The sequence below is a fragment of the Ctenocephalides felis genome, unplaced genomic scaffold (genome assembly GCF_003426905.1).
Source record: "Ctenocephalides felis isolate EL2017-DRISC unplaced genomic scaffold, ASM342690v1 CF-g0.4_SCAFFOLD_01492, whole genome shotgun sequence".
Classification (NCBI taxonomy): Eukaryota; Metazoa; Arthropoda; class Insecta; order Siphonaptera; family Pulicidae; genus Ctenocephalides; species Ctenocephalides felis.
This window is the reverse complement of record NW_020537646.1, coordinates 59,722,104-59,739,227: the sequence shown is the minus strand read 5'-3', so window position 1 is coordinate 59,739,227 and position 17,124 is coordinate 59,722,104. Positions and strand designations below refer to the sequence as shown.

General features: G+C 28.6%; 1 protein-coding gene and 1 long non-coding RNA gene across 2 annotated transcripts; one reads left to right on the top strand and one right to left on the bottom strand.

The window, feature by feature from the left end:
• Nucleotides 1-1,663: 1,663 nt before the first annotated feature.
• LOC113370541 (rab GDP dissociation inhibitor beta) lies at nt 1,664-3,224 on the bottom strand. The gene has a single exon (XM_026611219.1). It carries the CDS (start codon nt 3,080-3,082, stop codon nt 1,751-1,753), a length of 1,332 nt encoding a protein of 443 aa, XP_026467004.1. The 5' UTR covers nt 3,083-3,224; the 3' UTR covers nt 1,664-1,750.
• Nucleotides 3,225-11,511: 8,287 nt separating this feature from the next.
• Nucleotides 11,512-12,251, top strand: LOC113370730. The gene is made up of 3 exons (XR_003366610.1): nt 11,512-11,553; nt 11,627-12,053; nt 12,117-12,251. It is a non-coding gene; the product is annotated as an uncharacterized LOC113370730 (long non-coding RNA).
• The last annotated feature ends 4,873 nt before the right edge of the window (nt 12,252-17,124 follow it).

Sequence of the window (17,124 nt, the reverse complement as noted above, 5' to 3'; positions counted from 1 at the left end):
AATTTTCAACCAAGTTTTTTGTCAATTCATTCAAATAACAATCTACAAAAATTACATCTTTAGTCAAATGGCTATTTGATAAAACTTCACATTGTTATAGAATTAATTTAAAATTAAAAATTTTTTTTTGAAGAATAGTATCGTGCGATACCCAAATTTAACGCTCGGTTTTGCATGTTCCAATTCCGCCAATATATACATTTTATTTTTCAAAAAAAATTTCATCATTTTCCGGCTTCGGAATAAACAGCAAAATTTACTTCTATGCAAAGTAAGTACATCTAGTTATGTGTCATAAGAATAAGAAAAAATTTATAAACCACCTTACAAAATATATAAATTTGCCAATTGGAATTATGAAATATGCATAATCAGCAGCTTAAACACAAATACGATAAAAATGAATGTAATATTAATTTTATACATAAATCTATCATCTTTAATTATGCAACTACACATACATGTTTTAGTTAAATTGATAGAGTATTTCAATTACTGAATTCCTGGATTTAACCATTGTGTAACGATGTTGTACTAACTAAAATATATATATATATATATATATATATATATATATATATTGAGGATTATATATATATATATATATATATATATATATATATATATATATGTATATATATATGTATATGTATATATGTATATGTATATATATATATATATATATATATATATCTTTGAATACCGGTCTGAATACAGTTTGAAATGTTAAAATGCAATAATTTTAAAATAATATCTTAAATATTATACTTTGTGTTATACACATATATAAATGCATATACTTGTATGAGGCATATATAATTATAAATGCCTCATACATATTTGTGTGTGTTACATATATGCACATAAATATATTAAATTTAAAGATGCAATAACACTGAAATAAATGTATTTTGTTGTTTAAAAAAGTGTACAGAAATTAATTACAAAATTTATTAGGAAACATGGCTATATGTATATGCACATATAAATTCTATCACCGAGAAAAGCCAATAATATAAAACATTAGAGCATCAACAACCATGAATTTAAACTTAGTTCTGACATTATAAAAAATGTAGAATTAATACATACATACATCCATATATATATATATATATATATATATATATATATATATATATTTATTTATATATTATATATTAGGGTGGTCCTTAAAATGGTCATTTTCGAATTTCCTTGCTCCCAGGGGCTCAAATGGTTCCAAATTGATAAAAAACAATTCTCTGAAAGTTTTAGCTCTTAATATTAATGTTTAGATAGAGCGCAATTCAATCAAACTTCGTATGGAAAGAGCATGGAAAATTTTTTGAAAATTAAAAAAAAAATGTTTTAGGTATGAGTTTTATTCATTCATTTGTTCGCTAAATTACATCTAAAAAACATTTTTAAAATTTTTGAAAATTTTTCCATGCTATTTCCATACAAAACTTTGAATTGTGCTCTGTCTAAATGTAATATTAAGAGCTATAACTTTCGGAGATTTGTTTTTTATCTATTTGGAACCATTTGAGCCCCTGGGAGTAAGGAAATTCGAAAATGACCATTTTAAGGACCACCCTAATATATATATATATATATATATATATATATATATATATATATATAATAGTTACATTGTTATAAAATAGAAAATGCTCAAAAGATCAAGTAGGAAAGTACACTAATATTCATTTATTAACGGGTATTTCCAGATAATAAAACAATCATCTTCACCCACCATGTTGAATATTTATTGTTCTTCATCTCCTAATTCTAATTTGATTTTTGAAATATCAAACTCTTCCCCAGTTCCTCGTTTGAATATGTCTAACACATCTAAGCAAGTGGTCTCAAAATGTGTTGTAGCATCATAAGACTCTGATATAAAAACTTGACTTTGTTCTCCTTTGTCCACGGGTATGTAATAATCAGAAATAGATACAAATTTTTGTTTAATGGGGCCAAGAAGGTCAAGCCCTGGTTTAATTTCTGCTTCTGGATTATCTGTTTCTACTGTTGTAGATACCATTGCTATAAACCATCCTTTAGCCGAAACTTGATGGGTGAAACTAATAACAGATACATAAATGTCAGAACCTCTGTTGACTTGTTTTTGTGGAATGATTATTTGAGTAGAAAGTGCATCACGAGTGTTTGGAGCAGGGTGATCCATCAGACATATGCAACGTATCACTTTACCCTTTTTAGTTACTTTTTCAAGTACATAGGTAGGATCACAATATACTTGTCCACATTTCGCAACTTCTTCTCCAGATCGTACACCAATAACTCTACCACCTTCACCATAAACTAACCCATCAATTGGTTTGTCAAGCATGTATGTCCCCCCATAAATAGCAGAAAGTCTAGCAAATCCTTGTGGAAGCTCTCCTAACCCATACATAGGATACAAGTAAGGTGATTTTCCATAGCGTGCTAATGAATCTGAATACAATTTAATTCTACGGATTGTGTTTATAGCAGGAAACATAAGGTAATCATCATCTCTGTGCAGAGCAAGAGCATGCCCAGTAAAATCTTGTGTATTTTTGTCCAATCCAAATTTGTCATACAAAGCTTGCATGTTAGAATTTACTGGATCAAAATCTTTCCATGTCTTTGGATCATCTTCTTGCAGATCTTGAACATAAATCAAAAAATTGCGAAATCGTCTTTTTTCAAACATGCCCATTAAGTCTGATGCTAAGGCTTCTTTTTGATCCACTGGAACTTTTGAAATTTTTCCTCCTTTGTATACATAGCTTCCTTCGATCGACTTGAATTCTAAATATCTCGTCACTCCAGTGTGTATCAAAAGTTTGACAAGCAAACCATTCGCCATAAGAAATTTAGGAATAAGATCAACATTCCAGTCGCGTGCCCTACCATAGCTTTCATCAGGGGCTGGTACACCAAAACGTGTAAATAACTGATCTAAGGGTGTTATAGATGCCGATTCTCCGCCGTAATACTTATTGCGATCGATATGCAACACTTTTTTACCGGACACAGACAGCATGCCACTTAAAATACATTCTTTCAGGCCTGTGCCCAACACTACAGCATCGTATTCCTCATTCATCTCGGTATTATTTATATACGATTCTACTACAAGACGTATTACAATAACAATTACTTGGAAGCTGCTAGTGCAAAAAATAAGCGAGTCAAAATGATTGACGTACAGTGATTATCTCTCCTATCATTAGTCAACTTAACAAGAATATTTCATTCATTTGCAAACTTCAGTGGGTTTCGATTATGGTCAGTTGGCAATGTTAATACATGTTTGACACGATACTTAGTCAAGTTATTCGACAGTTGAAAATCCGCCATAAACGCGCACATTTAGCAATATCGCGGCACCAACGTTAAAACATTATATGATCCATAGATAGACAAGTATAAATAGATTGCTATGTCTGGCGATTTGACGTTATCTTGATTGAAATGCGCAGTTTTGATTAAAGACAGTAGCACATGTACATTTTGTAAATTAACCCCTGGTGTTACTTATACATTTGTACATATAATCAATACAGACAAAAAATCTGAAAAAAATATATTGAAAATAAGGACAAAACGTACGAAATACAAAATATATTTTCAAATATATCACAGACATATTTTTGAAGAATTATAAACTAAACAGAAATAACTGACTAATAATAATTAAAGTTTATTACTGACATGTTTTTAAAGTATTACAAATTAAAGAGAAATAACTTATTAATATTAATTTCTTAATGACTAAAAATATATTAAAAACTTAAAAACTAAGAAGAGAAAAGCGCAGGAGTATTGATGATGTAATGACAAATTTAGCAAGAATGACAAATTTAGAAGGAATGACAAGTAATGCAAAAACTTAAGAATAAAAAGAACTCATAATTATAAAAAACAAATACTTCGCAAACAAAATAATATTAAAAATATAATTTATATATATTGATATTAAAATTGAGAGAAAACTAAATTCCCAGAATTAAAGTTCATTTACGAGACATTCTTCTTTGTTATCTCTGCATTTAACAGTTCTTTTGATGTCTAATCAATCATTAATAAAGTTGCATTTGGCAAAATCTTTGAATAGTTTCTGTGTATGAGTGTTTCTTAACATTACATTCACCCATTTTATGATTATGATAAAAACATTAACACCAAAACTTCCATAAAAGATAAAAAACTCTAAAACTAGGTGTTTTCAATTAACAAAATAAAGTTTTATGCACTTTATGCCTTTTTGTGACTTTTTGTACAGATTCAAAGCAAAAATTTTGTCCTTCCCTGTGAATTTTCTGATTTTTTTTTGCAAACGGTATTTAGAATTGAAATTACTTGGCCTTTTTACTGGATTTGCACACTGTTGTGGTTTTTAATGGATTGTTTTGTTTATCCTCTATCAGAATTATCGCCTGATCCTACATCGGGATGATCTTTTAGTCATGACTGTGTGAGAGGAGAACTCTTTCATGATTACCGTAAAGGAGATTTGCCTGATCCACCCACTTCTATAAAACTTGAAGAAGCTAAAACAAGAAGCATATTATTATATAAATTATTACGAAAAAGACAGGTACTTGATTTAAAGATACAACTGCCTTATTCAAAATAAATATATAAGCAACTTGTATTTAATTACCTGAGGCAAGATTACTGTCCTTCGACAATCTGTTATTGCCTCTACATCATTTTTACAAATTGATATTGATACACCAAGTTCTAAAATAATAATAATTATTATACATTCATATATTATAGTACAAACCCGGCATATTTAGGTTCTGAAGAGCATGAAATTTAGGACGCTTTCTTGAATAGATTGAAAAGTATTTGACTTCTCATATATATTAGCAAAATGTGCGTCACAAATATAACGGGAGTTGCCACTTTATTAGCACTTTGCACTTAAAATGCGAACATCTAGGCATAGATAAGTAAGCATAAATATATCGCTATCTAAGGCCATTGGCATTACCTCAATTTTAATTTTTTCAGCGATCTGAAGGAAGCAGCACTTATTGGTAGTAGCACTGGTATTATTCCTAGATATGGTTCGTATACGTAATTCAAAATAAGAAAACCTAAATAATTTCTTATATTGGAAAAATTGGAGAAAAAAACATACAAAGTACAAAATATATTTCCAAATATATCACAAATATTTTTACATAACAATTAAAATTTTTATAAATGTAATAATTATTATACATAATAATAAGTATTAAAATTTTACAATTATAAGTAACTAAAAAAAGTATTCACAATGGAATGACAAATTTACAAAGAATGATCAATATGAATTACTTCAACAATATAAAAAAACTACGAAGAGATTGTGTAGAGCATTTACAATAAAATGATAGATTTAAAAGAAACTATCAATATGGATTACTTAATAATCAACAATATATAACAACTACACAGAAATTGTGTAGGAGCATTTACAATAAAATGATAAACCTAAAAGGAACAATCAATATGAATTACTTAATGATCAAAAATATATAACAACTACACAGAAATATTGTAAGAGCTTTCACAAGTATGAAGAATTTACAGGGACTGACTAATATTAATTTCTTAATGACTAATAATAATATATTAACTAGTTGGTATTGGTATTTTGCCTTGAGGCAAGTTACATGAACTTCCCGATATGTTAAAATAATCGACTTAATCAAAAAAATAAATTAATTTATGAGTGATATTTGAAAACGAACGAACACGTGAACTCGGAGTATTTTCTAAAACCAAATTTTCACAAATCAATAATTTTTATAATTAAACAAGTTTCCGTAGGACTTTAATGGTTTAGTATGTTCATTAGGACCAAGTACTCTATCGTTACACCAAGTGAATCGTCTAATTTAAATTTTAATAAACGTCAAAAAAACTACTCGTTTTCTCAATTTTTAACTAATCTTTAAAATTAAACTACTTGTCGTAAGGTCGTAATATCTCAGTAAGTTCTTTAAGACCATGATATATATTGCTAAAAAAAGTTCCATAAACAACAGCTTAAATTTTTTTTTCAACAGTTAATTACAAGAAAACGGCTCGGTAGATTTTCACCTAAAACTATTTCGCATATTCCTCAGTTGTCCCAAAATTTTAATTCTTTTTCTTCTATTCATCTTAATACAAATATTCAAAACATGGCTCGTATGTCATTTGCTGAAGCTAGGGGTATGATTAAATCTTTTGATGGCAGCGATCAGTAATCAGTATCATTCCCAACTAATCAGTATCATTCCCAACTAATACCTTTCAAACAGTTTTTGATTTGTGAAAATCGATTCGGTAGTAAGAGCTTAATTGTGGACAAAAAATTTAACACTTTTTTCCAAATTTCAAACAAACGACTCGGCCGATCATTATACAAAACTGACAAGCGATAGTCCTTATTGAGATACATCAAATGGTTTTTAAATTTTTGAAATCGGTTGAAGCGTTTTTGAGAAACTGTCGATGAAAGGTCTAATTTTGACAAGTGCCAAAAAAGCGATGCTAATTTTTGCTTCTATTTTATATTAAATCATCATATTACGGATATTATTTTCATGTAAATTCTATCCTTTGCACTTTTATTTATTTAAATTTATATTATTATCTATCAATATTGCTAGATGTTAATTATTTAACAGTTGTAATAATTCTTGAAATTAAAAAAAAAATTTGCAAGCTTTGACGAATTTTTAAAGCTGAACGAGTTATCGTAGGGCCGAAATATTTTAGTACGATCTAGAAGACTATGGTATCTACAGTCAAAAAAATAATAATAAAAATCGTCGGAAATTTTTTTTTCAACACTTCATTACAAGAAAACAAGTACTCCTATGATGCTCATAGTCACTACATTCTGCAGCAATTTGAATCCCCAAGAACATCTAATAAACATAACATGTTGTAATATAAAATCAAGTCGTAATAGCAAATGGTATTAAAATATTTAGAATTATTATTACCATAGATAAAAGAAGAGTGATTATTACTCATATTATTACTCTTTCCACTGTAGTTGCAGACTAACTATTCTGTAAAGTACACTTGAACGTTTCTAATTTGTTCACTTCATAAAGCCGCAAAAAAGTGAATTTTTATATTATTTCTGAAGTAACCACAAGTTGGTGCGTTACACTTTGTCATATTAAATTTCATTTAAATGTTTACTTGAATACAATTAATTACAGAAACAACATGCGAACCACAAACTTTGATAAAAAATGGCGAGCAAACTTTTGTAATTTTGACGTTTTCCATATTTTGAAACTAGTTGCGACATCTTATTATCGCTGCATATTGTAATCCTTTACAAAGCAGTGTATTATACATTTGTTCGGAGATAACTCCCCATGCATCTATAATTCTTTTAGATTCTTTTTATCATATTATTATTACACATTTTCATTATATAAATAAATGCATCACCATACATGCGTAACCATCATTTGCAAGAAAGACGAGCAATTTAATATTCATTAGTTGAAACAACTTGGCACATGACCATACTAAATTTATATATTAAATATTCACTACAACAGAATTATTTAGCAACAACTCGCGTATACAAACTTAGATTTTTCGCACATTTGTACGGCGATCGAATGCAGGAACCATAGATAAACAAGTATTGGCTCCGAGCGTGACTGCAGCGCCAGAATAAATGTGTATCACGTGTGAACTAGTTGGGGCTGTCAGTGCGTGTCATAGATAAGGAAATGGTGCGTGCTTTACGTGTGTTTTTAGATGTTTTTAAAGAAAAAAGTTAATGAAGAAGTATTATTAATAAGTTAAAACAAGAAAGAAAAAGTTGAATAGGTAATGTAAATTTTAAATTTACTTGAACGTACTTAAAACACAGGTAAGTATGATAAAATAAATAAATAAATAAATAAAGAAAATAAATTTATAAGGTTATGTTGCTTAAAAATTATGTCAAAATCTCGGAATAGTCCTAATAAATAAATTATAATAATGATAAAAATATTTTCTCAATAGAATAAGTAAATAATATTTTTGTTCACTAGTTTTTTTTATTATTTTGGTCAAACTTAAGACATGGACATTATTATAAAGACAGGATTTGAGTCCATTACCCATCAAATAAAGTTCCAGCCGGAAACAATGACCAAAGGTAAAAAACTTGTTGATGCTGGACATGTGAGAGAAGTCGAGGAACATCGACGAATCTTTGGAAGTTTTTTAATAAAATCTCGAATTATTCGACAAACATCAGTCCATGCTACACCATATGCTACATCTGTAGACGTAATGCACCTTTAGATAATTCATTTCTTATATTATATAATTATTTACGGGTAATTAAACCCTTGTATCTAAAAATATTAAATTATTGTAGTTATACAATAATTTAAACATTGATATAGTTTACCAAATAAGTTTTACCTGTTTATAATCGTAGATTCATTAACTTTTTGAGTTTTATAAATTGCTGGAAAGATTGCCGGAACGAATCTAGGACTCAATACCTCGTCCGATTTTTTCCTCCAATGAAATGTGCACTGCAAATTCGATCATAGGGCTTGGGAACGCACGGTGATCCATCAACACTACAAATATATATTTTGCAATATTTCAGCATTGTATTAATTAAACTGTTAGCGCTATTGTATTAAATAAACATTTTAGCGCTATGTGATAACTTTTATTTTTCTTTTACTCATAAAATTGCAATTATTATATAATAAAATGTAATTAATATATAGATAATAGTTATACATAATCAATATACAATATACAAATATACATTTCAGCCTTGTATTAATTACATTGTTTGCAAAACCATTTTTTCTAGTAAGCATTAAATTTTGATAATATAACAATTTATTGACTTATAATTTTTCTTTTTGCTAAACATAACAATTTTACAACTATTCATAATACTCTGAATTGTATTTTTATAACAATAAGGCTATGATACTTACTTTATTCTTCTGACCGTAGCGATCCACTTTTCCCGTTGATATTCTTTCCATTTAGCTGTAGAAAATGTATAGAATTTGCAGTCACTTTTTCTGCTGGTATTTCTACAACCCACTACACAACAGCTATGGTGGCTTATTTATTATCTTATTAACTTCCCGAAGGAGAAGTTTATGTTTTCATAAAAAAATCCGAATTGCTATTTTATGTTTTCAAGCCATTTTGAATCGAATGAGACCAAATTTGGAAAAAGTATGTGTGTGTGTGTGAACAGATTTTTGCCGTAAATCGACGTTTTCTCAAAAACGGCTGGACCGATTTCAAAAATTTAAAAGCCGTTCGATGTATCTCGATGAGGACTAGCGTTTTTAAAATTTGCGCGACGATCGGCCGAGCCGTTTCTTTGTAAATCGCAGAAAAGTGAAAATTTTTCGTCCACGTTTTAGCCCGCAATTCTGAATCGATTTTGAAAATTCGAAAACTGTTCGAAACATATTGCTTGGGAATCGACCTGATTAGTTTTTGGTGAAGATCGGCCGGGCCGTTTTCTTCTAATAAGGAGTTATAAAATTTTTTTTTGACGATTTTCATGATTTTTTTTTTTTTGACGGTAGATACCATAGTCCTATAGATCATACAAAAATATTACAGTCCTACGACAAGTCGTTTAATTTTAAAAAATCGTCAATGTTTCCGAAGTGTCATTTTTTTGGCGTTTGTCCAATTTATAACTTTCATCGACGTTTGCTCAAACACGCCTAAACCGATTTCAAAAATTTAAAAGCCAATCGATGTATTTTGATGTGGATTATTTTTTCAGCGGCGATCGGCCGAGCCATGTAAACTTTTGTCCACATTTAAGCTCATACTACCGAATATTTTCAAAAATTTGTTCGAGCGGGAATGATACTGATTAGTTTTAGTTGAAAATAAACCGTTTTCGTTATTTACTGATCGTTCGTAATTATGTTTAATGAATCCACTCTACTTTTACACTCATAAATTAATTTATTTTTATTGAAATAAAAAACTTATTTATAGATATCGGGAAGTTTATGTAACATTGCCTCAAGGCAAAATACCAATATACCAACTAGTTATTTACTTATTCTATTGAAAAAATATTTTTATCTTTATTATAATTTTGTTTTTAAGAACTATTTTGACACAAGTTTTAAGCAACTAAATCTTATAAATGTTCACTGCATTTTTTTTATTTATCTTATCATTGTACTTAACTGTTTTTTAAGTGTGTTGAATTAAATTTTAAATGCCAATAACCATCCAGTTTCACTCTTTTATTGTAACTTGTTTATAATTATTTATAACATTTGTTTAAGGCTATGATACTTACTTTATTCTTCTGACCGTAGCGATCCACTTTTCCCGTTGATATTCTTTCCATTTAGCTGTAGAAAATGTATAGAATTTGCAGTCACTTTTTTCTGCTGGTATTTCTACAACCCACTACACAACAGCTATGGTGGCTTATTTATTATCTTATTAACTTCCCGAAGGAGAAGTTTATGTTTTCATAAAAAAATCCGAATTGCTAATTTTATGTTTTCAAGCCATTTTGAATCGAATGAGACCAAATTTGGAAAAGTATGTGTGTGTGTGTGAACAGATTTTTGCCGTAAATCGACGTTTTCTCAAAAACGGCTGGACCGATTTCAAAAATTTAAAAGCCGTTCGATGTATCTCGATGAGGACTAGCGTTTTTAAAATTTGCGCGACGATCGGCCGAGCCGTTTCTTTGTAAATCGCAGAAAAGTGAAAATTTTTCGTCCACGTTTTAGCCCGCAATTCTGAATCGATTTTGAAAATTCGAAAACTGTTCGAAACATATTGCTTGGGAATCGACCTGATTAGTTTTTTGGTGAAGATCGGCCGGGCCGTTTTCTTCTAATAAGGAGTTATAAAATTTTTTTTTGACGATTTTCATGATTTTTTTTTTTGACGGTAGATACCATAGTCTATAGATCATACAAAAATATTACAGTCCTACGACAAGTCGTTATTTTCATATAAATTCTATCCTTTGCACTTTTATTTATTTAAATTTATGTTATTATTTATCAATATTACTATTAATAATTAACAGTTCCCAGTAAAACAAACGTCACATAAAGTTAAAGTAACGTAGCACAGAAGAAACGTTGTTATGTATTCTATGGTTACGTTAATAAAACGTAAATGTTACGTTTAATTATAACCTTTAAACGTTAATGCATGGTTTTCTTCATAACGTAACCGTTCAGTTACACTGTTTTGTAAGTTTAACATACAAAATGGACGGTGTGGTACAGCTGTTTCACAAAACTGTCAAAAAGATAGGTTACGTGTTCTACTCTTTTATATATGCGAGACTCTATGCACGAAGTCACAATTGAAAGTTATTCGTGACTCTATATATTTTACTTTTCTGCTATGACTTATGACTCTAATGGACGCTTCATATTGAAAATCTTTTGACAAGCAAATTATTTCATTCTTTTGAAGCATTTATTTAATCATTATTTATATGATTAATGTTTTATATGATTAATGTAGAACGTATTAGTTATGCAGTGTGCAGTTAAAATGTTTAAAATGGAATCGATCAAGGTAAGTATAAATATAAAACATGTGTAAATTATTTTAATTTATATATTATTATAATAATGATTTTTTTTTTCAGTATATAGTTGGACCTTAATGGAAATTCTATTCGCGTATTTTGTTATTTGTAGATGTTTTCATCAAATGTATGTTTATCAAATAATAATTAAATTCTACAAAAAAATCATAACCTCAATGATTATTGCAATGTTGAGTCAAAAGGTTAGTAAAAATGAGATATACAAATACAAATTTAATATTTGTAGCCCCTTCAGTAACAATAATATAGTTCGGCTAAACAGGAACAAAAACTAATACAATGGTTTTCAACTGAAGAAATATAATGACTCAGAACATAATAAAGATATTTGCTCAAATAAAGAATATGAATGCAAAGTTAGAATATAAAATAATAATCCACCATCATCACGAAAAAATGATTTGAAGAAGAATAAAATTTTTTACAGCATTAAATGATGACACTTGTGTCATGTGTCATGGAATTGGTATACCCCATTATGATAGTTAGAGATGATTAGATGATTTAGTATTAATTTTTTATGATTTAGTTTTAGCAAAAATATGATTTAAAAGTCGGTGGATGAAATTCGGCTGAACTGACAAGAAACAATTAAGACAATATTTGAGCAATACATTCATAAAGGAATTAGCTGCACTTTGTTCCTAATAAATAATGAAAGTAAATAGAGGTAATTAGAAGTATTGTTACAATTTATATTAATAATCACAATATTTCCGAATCATAACCTTCTATTGTTTTTACTTCAGCAAAAATATATTTAAAAATTCAGAGACTAAAATCTTCTTTATTGTCTAAAGTGTAATTCGATGAAGAATTAATATGTTTTTGGTATTGTTGAAAGGACTACCTAGCTGTCAATAACTTGAAAATAATGAATATTTTTAGAGGTAATGTTACAAAAAATTTAAATCAATATTATCAATAAACAATTTGTAGAAATTGTTTCTAACCTGTTTGGTTCTGTTTTAGATACATTTACAAACAGAAAGCAGTGAAATGGTTTCAATTTGATAAACAAAGGTTGCCAAGAATTTTACACAAGACTTATTTTCAATGGTTAAAATTTTATAATCAAAATAAAACAGTTAATTCCATCCTGTTAAATAGAAATTTGTTAGAATTGTTATTTATTGTTTTAGATTAATCAAATTTTTAAAATCCAAATTTATATTCTGTAGTTTTGTAATTTTAAGTATATGTTATGTAAATTTTGTAAATTCTTAATTAAAATATGAAATAAAATTAATATAAAAAATGGTTTTTATATTTACAGCAAATTCTATTAAATTTTTAAGTTACATCAAAGACACCTACACGTTAATTTAGTAATTTAGAAACGTAACAAAAACGAAACCGTTCCGTTTTCGCGCAATTTGGAAACGTTACAAAAACGAAACCGTTACCTTTTCGCGTAACAAAACAGGCCGTTACGTTTTTGAGGCGGAAATAGATACGTCTGTGTTTTGTGATTTACTAATAGATACTTTTGTGGTTTACTGGGTATATATATATATATATATATATATATATATATATATTATATATATATATATATATATATTATATATATATATATATATATATATATATATTTAAACTGAGTTAAAAAGTCGGGCGATACACCAATAAAAATAGTATGAGAGTTTTTTGAAAGTTTATTTAAAATCCATACGTTTTGGCTAGCATTCTAAATCGAATGAGACAAAATTTTGAAAATGTATGTGTGTGTGTGTGCGTGTACATCAACAAATTTTTTGCCGTAAATCGCCGTTTTCTCAGAGATGTCTGGATCGATTTCAAAAATTTAAAAGCAATTTGATATATCTCGATGAGGACTATCGTTTGTCAGTGCGACGATCGGCCAAGACATTTCTTTATAAATAGCAGAAAAGTGAAACATTTTTCGTAAAACATATATGTTTTAGCCCGCAATTCTGAATCGATTATGAAAATTCAAAAACCGTTTGAAAGATATTGGCCGGGCCGTTTTCTTGTAATAAAGTGTTGAAAAAATTTTTTCTACGATTATTATTATTATTTTTTTGACGGTAGATACCATAGTCTTCTAGATCATACTAAAATATTTCGGCCCTACGACAATTGGTTTAACTTTAAAAATTCGTCAAAGTTTGCAAAAATTGGTATCGTTTTCCGGTACCTTTCATCGACGTTTTCTCAGAAACGCCTGAACCGATTTCAGAAATTTAAAAGCCATTTTATGTATCTTGATGAGGATTATCGTTTGTCAGTGCGACGATCTGCCAAGCCGCTTCTTTATAATTTAAAAAAAATGTGTTAAACTTTTTGTCCACGTTTAAGCTCATATTACCAAATCGATTTTAAAAACTGTTCGAAAGATATTGGTTGGGAATGATGCTGATTAGTTTTAGGTGAAAATCTACCGAGCCGTTTTCTTGTAATTAACTGTGGAAAAAAATTTTTTAGCCGATTTTTATGGAACTTTTTTTAGCGATATATATCATGGACTTATAGAACTTACTGTAATATTACGGCCTTACGACAAGTAGTTTAATTTTAAAAATTTATCATAGTTTGAGAAAATGAGTAGTTTTTTTGACGTTAGCTAAAATTAAAATTAGATTTACTTGGTATAACGATAGAGTACTTGGTCTTAATGAACATACTAAATCATTAAAGTCCTACTGGTTCAATTATAAAAAATATTGATTTTTGAATATTAGATTTTAGAAAATACTACGTGTTAATATGTTGCTTCGTTTTTAATTATGTATAATAAGTCCACTCAAAATACTTTTAATTACTCATAAATTAATTTATTTCTTATTGATTAAGTCGATTATTTACACATATCGGGAAGTTCATGTAACTTGCCTCAAGGCTAAATACCTATACCAACTAGTTTAACATCACAAATGGTAAAACACACTGATAAACATGATAACTTAACAAGTTGTCGAAACTATGTATTTACTGTTTGGAGTTTGAGATAGAATGTCACAATGAAAATAAATAAATAAATAAATAAAGAAAATAAATTTATAAGGTTATGTTGCTTAAAAATTATGTCAAAATCTCGGAATAGTCCTAATAAATAAATTATAATAATGATAAAAATATTTTCTCAATAGAATAAGTAAATAATATTTTTGTTCACTAGTTTTTTTTATTATTTTGGTCAAACTTAAGACATGGACATTATTATAAAGACAGGATTTGAGTCCATTACCCATCAAATAAAGTTCCAGCCGGAAACAATGACCAAAGGTAAAAAACTTGTTGATGCTGGACATGTGAGAGAAGTCGAGGAACATCGACGAATCTTTGGAAGTTTTTAAATAAAATCTCGAATTATTCGACAAACATCAGTCCATGCTACACCATATGCTACATCTGTAGACGTAATGCACCTTTAGATAATTCATTTCTTATATTATATAATTATTTACGGGTAATTAAACCCTTGTATCTAAAAATATTAAATTATTGTAGTTAAATCATTAACATTGACATAGTTTACCAAATAAGTTTTACCTGTTTATAATCGTAGATTCATTAACTTTTTGAGTTTTATAAATTGCTGGAAAGATTGCCGGAACGAATCTAGAACTCAATACCTCGTCCGATTTTTTCCTCCAATGAAATGTGCACTGCAAATTCGATCATAGGGCTTGGGAACGCACGGTGATCCATCAACACTACAAATATATATTTTGCAATATTTCAGCATTGTATTAATTAAACTGTTAGCGCTATTGTATTAAATAAACATTTTAGCGCTATGTGATAACTTTTATTTTTCTTTTACTCATAAAATTGCAATTATTATATAATAAAATGTAATTAATATATAGATAATAGTTATACATAATCAATATACAATATACAAATATACATTTCAGCCTTGTATTAATTACATTGTTTGCAAAACCATTTTTTCTAGTAAGCATTAAATTTTGATAATATAACAATTTATTGACTTATAATTTTTCTTTTTGCTAAACATAACAATTTTACAACTATTCATAATACTCTGAATTGTATTTTTATAACAATAAGGCTATGATACTTACTTTATTCTTCTGACCGTAGCGATCCACTTTTCCCGTTGATATTCTTTCCATTTAGCTGTAGAAAATGTATAGAATTTGCAGTCACTTTTTCTGCTGGTATTTCTACAACCCACTACACAACAGCTATGGTGGCTTATTTATTATCTTATTAACTTCCCGAAGGAGAAGTTTATGTTTTCATAAAAAAATCCGAATTGCTAATTTTATGTTTTCAAGCCATTTTGAATCGAATGAGACCAAATTTGGAAAAAGTATGTGTGTGTGTGTGAACAGATTTTTGCCGTAAATCGACGTTTTCTCAAAAACGGCTGGACCGATTTCAAAAATTTAAAAGCCGTTCGATGTATCTCGATGAGGACTAGCGTTTTTAAAATTTGCGCGACGATCGGCCGAGCCGTTTCTTTGTAAATCGCAGAAAAGTGAAAATTTTTCGTCCACGTTTTAGCCCGCAATTCTGAATCGATTTTGAAAATTCGAAAACTGTTCGAAACATATTGCTTGGGAATCGACCTGATTAGTTTTTGGTGAAGATCGGCCGGGCCGTTTTCTTCTAATAAGGAGTTATAAAATTTTTTTTTGACGATTTTCATGATTTTTTTTTTTTGACGGTAGATACCATAGTCCTATAGATCATACAAAAATATTACAGTCCTACGACAAGTCGTTTAATTTTAAAAAATCGTCAATGTTTCCGAAGTGTCATTTTTTTGGCGTTTGTCCAATTTATAACTTTCATCGACGTTTGCTCAAACACGCCTAAACCGATTTCAAAAATTTAAAAGCCAATCGATGTATTTTGATGTGGATTATTTTTTCAGCGGCGATCGGCCGAGCCATGTTAAACTTTTCGTCCACATTTAAGCTCATACTACCGAATCAATTTTCAAAAATAAAAAACTGTTCGAAAGATATCATTTGGGAATGATACTGATTAGTTTTAGTTGAAAATATATCGAGCCGTTTTCTTGTTATTTACTGATCGTTCGTTTTCAATTATGTTTAATGAATCCACTCGGAATACTTTTAATCACTCATAAATTAATTTATTTTTATTGATTAAATCGATTATTTATACATATCGGGAAGTTTATGTAACTTGCCTCAAGGCAAAATACCAATACCAACTAGTTATTTACTTATTCTATTGAAAAAATATTTTTATCTTTATTATAATTTTGTTTTTAAGAACTATTTTGACACAAGTTTTAAGCAACTAAATCTTATAAATGTTCACTGCATTTTTTTTATTTATCTTATCATTGTACTTAACTGTTTTTTAAGTGTGTTGAATTAAATTTTAAAATGCCAATAACCATCCAAGTTTCACTCTTTTATTGTAACTTGTTTATAATTATTTATAACATTTGTTTAATAATTTTTTGCTTTCACAAAGATATAAAAACACAGGGAAAGCAAAAAATCACATAGCATCATATTCTAATATTGTCAGCAACACCAGCAACAGCAACATGAGGGCAGTAA

What these genes read in the sequence shown, in the direction of transcription:
- LOC113370541 (XM_026611219.1), bottom strand. Translation starts at nt 3,082, where the DNA reads ATGAATGAGGAATACGATGCTGTAGTGTTGGGCACAGGCCTGAAAGAA.